At 31.0% G+C, this 8266-nt stretch overlaps 1 protein-coding gene across 2 annotated transcripts in view; it reads right to left on the bottom strand.

Moving 5' to 3' along the window:
• Positions 1-699: 699 nt before the first annotated feature.
• LOC132715850 (run domain Beclin-1-interacting and cysteine-rich domain-containing protein-like) overlaps positions 700-8266 on the bottom strand; it is a 30733-nt gene continuing 23166 nt past the window's right edge. For both annotated transcript variants that reach the window (XM_060698938.1, XM_060698939.1), the window contains exons 17-21: positions 7820-7898; positions 7041-7124; positions 6160-6253; positions 4255-4327; positions 700-3676 (exon numbers count right to left, since the gene is read on the bottom strand). In XM_060698938.1, the coding sequence (XP_060554921.1) occupies positions 3610-3676; positions 4255-4327; positions 6160-6253; positions 7041-7124; positions 7820-7898 (397 nt within the window). In that variant the 3' untranslated portion in view covers positions 700-3609. The remainder of the gene's footprint in view (positions 3677-4254; positions 4328-6159; positions 6254-7040; positions 7125-7819; positions 7899-8266) is intronic.

Genomic DNA, 8266 nt, shown 5'->3' with positions numbered 1-8266 from the left:
AAAGGGAAATACTTTCTTCAGCATACACACATGCTATTGATAATCTTTGGTCCTTCTGGACTTCTCTGAGATATGGCGAGCAAGACGAGGACGGCAAAAGGTTTCAAATTGCAAAGACATTGGAGAAGAATTATTCAATATTTGCACAGACTTTTTAACATTGCTAAATAATCGTAAATTGTACCCATCTTCTAATGATACAGAAAGTAAAATTGATATTCTGACAATAAAAGGAAATCTATATCGCTTAATTAACAAAGTTTCATCAGGAAATGAAACTGCGACTGAATAAGCCACAAAAAATTCGAGAAAGCGTATAGCTTATTAAACAAGAATATGTCCCCACATAAACCAGTTCGACTAAGGTTAATGAGCAGCTATGTGGGGTTTCTAATGGACACTGATAAGAACTTAACCAAAATTCTTGCTTTAACACAAATAGAGTACAATTTGTTATAAAGGATAAAGAAGTTTAGATATACAGATTATATTGTATATTAAAAATGACAAAATGCATGTATGTTTACATATTTTTTTGAACTGGCAAAATAAAAGTGATACTAAATTGATAAGACTGTATCCAATAATGATTTATATTTAGGGATCGCATTCTGCAAATGCTAGAAGTTCATTGGCTACATTGTATAAGATGTTCATAAAGCACCTTCAAATATATTTTTATGGACAACAAAACATAACAAATTTACAGCATATTATTTATTTTTAGATCATTTTAACAACATTTATTAAATGATTAACAGAGTAAATATTTGTAGACATGTTATACAATAGTCTCTACCACATTCACCTTAAATGTTATATCACAGATAAATATCATAATAGATGTAGCACTTTTTTCATACAATTTATAAATACACTAATCTGTTTACAATGTAAAACATAAGCAATTTTGTAGGAATCTACGCTCTTGGTAATACATAAACAAACTAAAAACATACCTTGTAAATTACAAATTATCCTTTAATACTTGTCAATACAACCTTTATTTAGAACCCAACCATATGAAAAGCAACATCAAGCCAAAAATCATTGTATCAGATTTTTATGCCATAAAACAATAGGAAGACGCAATATTCAATCTCATTAAAATGATATCCTAAATGTCGCTCCACTACCCATCATAGCAAAGAGTAATGGAGCGAAAATGACATTTTAATGAGATTTCCATATTCAATTAGACCACACCAGTCAACTGATTGACAAAAAAGTCTGTAAGCTGGTCAAATGTTTTTGTAGTGAAGCGAATGGCGTCATAATCCAGTTAATGTCATCAACATGATTCAAATTATATTATGATCAATCATAAGAAGAAGGTTATAACAATTTAACTGAGGAAAGTGTAATGAGACAGGTCAAAACTGTTTTGTTCAAAGAGAACTTTTATCTTGAATTATTGTTACAGAAAGCGTTAATTTTAAGATATAATTTTACAAGCAGACACACCTTTAGCCAATCTATATATTAAAATAATTGAAGAAAAGGGAACTTGCACAATTTAATTTCAAGCGTACAGAACATATTTATAGTTAAAATAGTGACCAGACAAGATATTTCAAAAAAGGTTGAGCCGCCTGACCTTCCAATGATAGCATATATATGACTTGCTTTTACCGCAAGTATCCCTGGCTTGTAATTTCACCTGCTACTTAAAGTAACAGTATGCCCTTCCAAGGGTATATAGAAGGTGAAATTCAACATAAGTTTACATTTTGCAATAATTCATTTCAATTTTATAATTTTCTTCACATGATTGGTAACCAACTCACATGGCCTCGAAATTTTTTGTAAATATCCATTGGAATTTAGCATTAACATTCAGTTTTTAAAATGAGTGGGGCAGTCGCCTTATATTTTAAGACAGATATATTTTTTTTCTAAATATTTCCTAGTACATTATCAACTTTTAGTCACTCATCATTATAACTGTAAGTCTTTTGAAATTTATACACAGAAAAATAAGCAGAATGTCACTTTAATTGTAAAATCCTTAAACTTACAGTGACCAGTTTCAAATTCAATCCAAGAAATTTTATTTCCCCAATCAAGTAATCTTATTCTTAGAAGCCAAATATTTCAGCATATATATACCAGCATAAATTACATTAACAATATGAATATACATGTACAATATTACACAGATGAAAGACAGCTTTATTCGTTGGATAATGGCATTTTAAACAAGAGGGCCATGATGGCCCTTATTAATTGGGTGCTCACCTGATTATTAAGGCTCTTATTAACCCTTTCGCTGCCAGAGGGTTACTGTTTTATTGATCACCTATTTGCCAGAGGGTTTTCTAAAAAATTACTATATTATTAATTAATATAATTATTATTATTATTTGTTATTAGTATTATAATAATTATATATGTTTCCAAATATGCTAGTATAATAATAATTATTATTGATGGTATAATTTTCTTTATATTTATTATTATTTTTATTATTATTATTAATTTATTATTATTATTATTATAATTATTGTAGAAACGCCTAAAGCCGTCCATATGGCAAATACGCTGAAAATAACAGGGACGGCTTAAGCTGTCCCTATGGCAGTGAAAGGGTTAACAAGCAACAATTAATATTGTTAGCTATGAATGAAAAGCAGATATAATATTATAATGTTAAACTGATATCATGAAATTCATATCTGCACCTTAAAGAGTGCAAATGTAAACAAGGTTTTTCCATATTTGGGCTGTGTCGCCTAGTTTTATATACCCCAGCTGACCCACATTCTAACTTGACATAGAAATCATTTAAATTACCATGTTGACACATTTTCAGGATATTTGGGCTAAAATATTACATTTATAGTATCCATATTTGGGCTCTATGGCCTTGTTTTTGACCCCGCTAGACCCATATTCAAAGTCAAGCTAGAAATCAACATAACATCCTTTCTGACCAATTCAAAGGATATTTGTGCTGAAAATGTTACCTGTACAGTATTAACAATGTTTTTCGATATATGGGCTGTGTGACCTACTTTTAAATGACAGATGACACAAACTTCATCTTAAGCTAGAACTTTCTGGCAAAATGCCTAGGATGGTTGAGATAAAAATTTAACCTGTAGAGTGTTAACAAAGTTTTTACCATATTTGTGGTGTGTGACTTAGTTCTAGACCCTACATAAACCATATGCTAGAACTAAAGCTAGAAATCATTACATCAACCTTTCTGATATATTTCTAAGATATTTGCGCTGAAAATATCACCTCTAGATTTTTCAATATTTCCGTTGTGTGAACTTTTTTTTGATCCCTGATGACCCATATTCAGCTTTTAAACAGCTTTTCTGACAAACTTCCCAGTATCTGGACTGAAACGACAGCCACTAGAATGTTAGTAATATTCTTTTTAATTTTGGTATAAAAAAAGTAAAAATTCAAATGCATGCACTGACCAAATATGGTGTCAATTGAGGCAAAAATGTAACCACTCTATAGAGTGCTTATAAACTAAATGTTGAAGGACGACAGACAATGACGACAGACATTAAATGATCCTAAAAGCTCACACTGAGCCAGCTCAGGTGAGCTAAAAAAAGAAAAAAGAGTCCAACAGGCACCAGACTGTGTTTAACCATCATCAAGTGGCTCAGTATCATCAAATGTTTCTTTACTCTCCTCTTGTAAACGTTTCTTCCTAAAAGTATAAACAAGCCATGCTTTACAATAAGACTAAATCTCCAAGGATTATCCGCTAAGTTTTGAGACTGTCGCTATCTCTAAACAAGAGCTTCCCAAGGAGCTGTATGTTCCACTTTTCTCAGTACTTGATAGTATAATTAAAGCAAAGTATAAAATGGGTCATACTTCTTATAAACTATTTGGCAGAACCTTTTTGCTTTGATAATCAACAAATATTTTAAGTTTGAAGTGAATATCTGTGATGGTTTTTGGGAAAGTTATGAAAGTGAAGAAATTAAGGTAATTTAAGTGGATTGTAAGTGCCAGTTGCAATGTGTAAATACTTTCTTTGTTCACTTGACAATATTTTATTTTTAAATACATTTTTCAAATTTTCATAATAATTAGCATGAATCTGGAGGCATAATGCTTTAAACCAGCACTTCTTCTTTACCTTCTTGCCATTTTGGCATGTCTACGTCCCCAAAAGGGAGTGGGACATATTTGGGAGATAGATTGGTTGATTAATGTACATGATGTAAGACCATGTGTAAGGTGTGGAAATAAATGAGAATAAGCCAAAATTGTACTAACCTAGCTTCTAATCTTGCACATTTTGGACATTTTAGCGGTACAAAACATTCCTTGTGATAGCATGATTTACAATCTACAAATCAAAACAATAAAATAATTAACATGTCTTATCAACTTTAAAAGTACATTATGTTCTTTTCTTTTCAAACTTATAAATTATTGGGTTTTTCTTTTTGACAGTTTTTGCGATCAAAATATATGGAAAAATCAGGAGGTATTTCCCCCTGCCTCAAGTGTATATTTTTATTCTGAAATAAATTGAAAATCCTATTTCAATACTATTCTTGGTTTCGATTTTGAGTGAAATGCATTGCAATGCTTTTCAATTTGGGTCATTTTTCACAACTGAAATAATTATTCTGGAAAAACAGAGTGAGTGAATGACCTGACAATTCTAGTTAAACAAGCAATTATCATAGTATTGCAAGCAATCCATAAGTCCCCTACCGGTTAGAACCCCAGCAACATTCTGAAGGGCCATTGGCCATTCACTTATGTTTCTATTTTAAGTAAATTTGTTGAAAAAGTTCTTTAAAAGTGATCACAGGAAACAGTTTTTATGTACAGACAGACGGACTGAAGGACACTCTACAGTTATTTTTTAAACATCCTTGTTATCAAAATATAACATTTTTAAAAGCAACATTTTTAAAAAAGAGATAACTCTTGAAATAAAGATGCAAGATGTCACACATGATGTGAGTGTAACAAAGACAATTAGTAATGATGGTATGAATAATGAATGTTCATTTTGAATTTGAAGTAAATGAAAGTTTAAAGAACGAATAAGAAAAATTAAAAAGTTTAAGGAGGAGATAATTCTGGAAATATGGATGCTAGATTTATAAACCTTGTCATATTATTATGATGTGGGAGTTTGAAAAAAAATCCTATCATGATTGAAGAAGTTGGAGTAAAAATTACCAATTTCTCGAAAAAAAGTCTAAGTTCAAAAGGGTCATAATTCTGGAAATAGTCTTGCTAGAGTATTGAACTTTCTCACAAATGTTGAGTGATAATAAGAAACATATATATGAAGTTTGAAGTAGATACATTCAGAAAAAAAGAAGTTATGAAAAAAAAACAATATTTTTTTCATGAACATTTTAAGTTCAAGGGAGGTAATTCTCATAATTTTTGTGCTAGAGTTGTAAACTTTGTCACATATGATGTGGTTGATGACTAGCAACTTATATTTAAAGTTTGAAGAAAATACCTTAAGAAATAAAGAACTTATAGTGAAAAAACTTAAAAACTAGAATCAGAAATCTTGAAATTCAGTCTATTTGTTGCCATAGCAACCAGAATTTTCAACATAGGAAGATAAGAAAAGGATGTGCATAATTTCCAGACTGCCATCTACCCATATGTCAAGTTTCATATAAATATTTTCAGTACTTTTTGCGTTATCACTGGATCCAGGTTATGTGTAAAATTTGCCATATTTTCAGTCTATTTGTTGCCATAGCAACCAGAATTTTCAGCATAGGAAAAAAAGAAAAAGACGTGCATAATCTCCATACTGCCAGCTATCCATATATCAAGTTTCATAAAAAAAATTTCATTACTTTTTGCGTTATCACGGGATTCAGGTTATGTGTAAAATTTGCCATATTTTCAGTCTACTTGTTGCCATAGCAACCACAATTTTCAACATAGGAAGAAAAGAAAAAGACGTGCATAATCTCCATACTGCCATCTATCCATATATCAAGTTTCATAAAAATATTTTCAGTACTTTTTGCGTTATTGCGGGATCCAGTTTTGTGGACGGACGGACTGACGGACGGACGGACAGACAGACGGACGGAGGGTAAACCTAAAGTCCCCTCCGGTAAACCGGTAGGGGACTAGCAAATATATGGAGCAATATATGGATAAAAAGAACTAGGAACTATGACTTACTCTGACATATGCTGACTTTATGAAGCTGGTATGGAAATATCACATCATTTTGCTTTCTACACATCTCACAGATAAATCCAAAACATTGACAGTACTGCAATATATAACAAATGAATATTCAATTTTCTAAAAATCATTTCACTCAAAATACTTTCAACATCATATAATTTTCTCTACTTTTGGCTACTGAATTTCTAAAATGGACTTGTCCAGCTTCCATTTTAGGGACTGTCCATTATCAATTCTGGGGATATCAAAACGAAAATTTAAAGTTTATCAGCCTATAGTATAGAGCCTAGTGAGACTCTATACTCATGGCTAAGACTTTGGTTCCCACAATGCAAGTGTAAATTATTGTTATTGTTGAAGCTTTATGTTAAATATCTTAATCTGTACAATATAACATGACAATTTCCTTTCTAAAAGAAACACTAAAACAATATTAAGCAGCAGCACAAAAACATATGTAACAGTAAAAACCATCCAAGATGTAACCTGGTACAATGTTATAAGGAAAGTACATCAAGTGTTCAAAATTTCTTGCAAATTAAAACAAGAGCATGTCATGCAGTGAGAAGACAAGACTGCTCAAAGCAACAACTAAATATCTAACTCAAGAGTGACATGGCTGTTATGCACTTCACTTCCCAATAAGATGAATATTTTTGTGTATTGTATCCATATGAAAATGTGTATTGTATTCATTTTCCGAAATGTGTATTGTATCTATAGGAAAGCTTATTTTCGATAAGAAACGAGGCATAACTCTAGAAATACTAATCACATATTTATGTCCCAAGTCCAAAAGTGTATTAGTAAGTATCCCAAGAATAACAATATCTTTGACAGTTTTCAAAATTTTCTTCACATAAAACACCTACCTGACAAGATTCTACATGTGATATTGCAGCAATAGCCATTCTCTTTAATTGGCAATACATGTGACCATTTGTACCAGTCTTTACCTATAAAACAATCATTAAAGTCTATAAATTTATATCTCTACTTCCAGCAGTTTACATAAATTGTGTTTGATTTTTTGACAAAGAAACAAAATTCCCAAACTGCTTGTATGATAAAAATATGTTGGTATTTTTCTTTAAAAGAATATGGTGCAGGCACAGAATCATTGATAAACAGTTATAACCCTACTAAAAGCTGAAGCATAATATTTTGTTCCAGTCTTCTGGAACATTTTGTTCTGTTTACATACAATATGCATGTGTGTTAAATTACTCTTTTGAGAACCAACAGTAAGGTTATGGAAACAACATAATTTTACTTTTTTTTAAAAATATTCCATTAGATATAGAATATAATTATTATAAAGGGCAGCATAAGTTTTTTTCAAATTGAATGGTTACTGAGCAAATGGTGCTCTTGTAGACAAATTTATGTCGTCATTGTTTTTCACACACACTTTTTAGTTCTACCTACATGTATTTACAGCTTTTATAAGAACTCTTGTTTGACAAATATAGATATTTATATCCTCTCCTATATGAAGGCTACTTTTATCTCTTAAAAGACTGTCCAATGATAAAACAAATTCTGCACAAGCATTACCACATCTTGGTGTCAAAGGGTCGTAACTCCTTCTTTATTTAATATGAGTTACAACCTTGTCGCACCAAGCTCTCGAAATTTAGTTCAAACTTACTGAGATAAGATCGTTTATAGAGTACATATGAACATCTTCAATCCAGTGCAGTGGCAGCTTGGATATTTCTTCTGAAAGACTGAAAATATAAAACCTGTTGTTATAATATCTCCATATATATAGGACATAATAAAAATTTCAAGTAAAAAAATCATTTTTGCCAATGATAGTGGCAGTTTGGCGCATGCACAGACTCATTGGTGAATAGTTGATTGGAACTTAACTAAAAACTGAGAAATTGAGTTTTGTACACCATACATTTCCCAAATGATGCTTTTAGTTAAATTTAACTCTATAAATGCTGGTGGCAAAAAATGACTTGCCTTTAGATGTCACCTGAATACAATTAGATTCCATTAGTGCAGAGAACAATTCCCAGTGATCCAATAAGACTTTATGATGATGGCTTAAATTACTTTATTTTTATTTATATTGCTTAAAATAACA

Source organism: Ruditapes philippinarum, unplaced genomic scaffold (genome assembly GCF_026571515.1).
Source record: "Ruditapes philippinarum isolate M1 unplaced genomic scaffold, ASM2657151v2 ctg3090_1_1_1_1, whole genome shotgun sequence".
NCBI lineage: Eukaryota > Metazoa > Mollusca > Bivalvia > Venerida > Veneridae > Ruditapes > Ruditapes philippinarum.
Note: the sequence above shows the minus strand (reverse complement) of the source record. Positions and strands in the feature narration are given on the sequence as shown.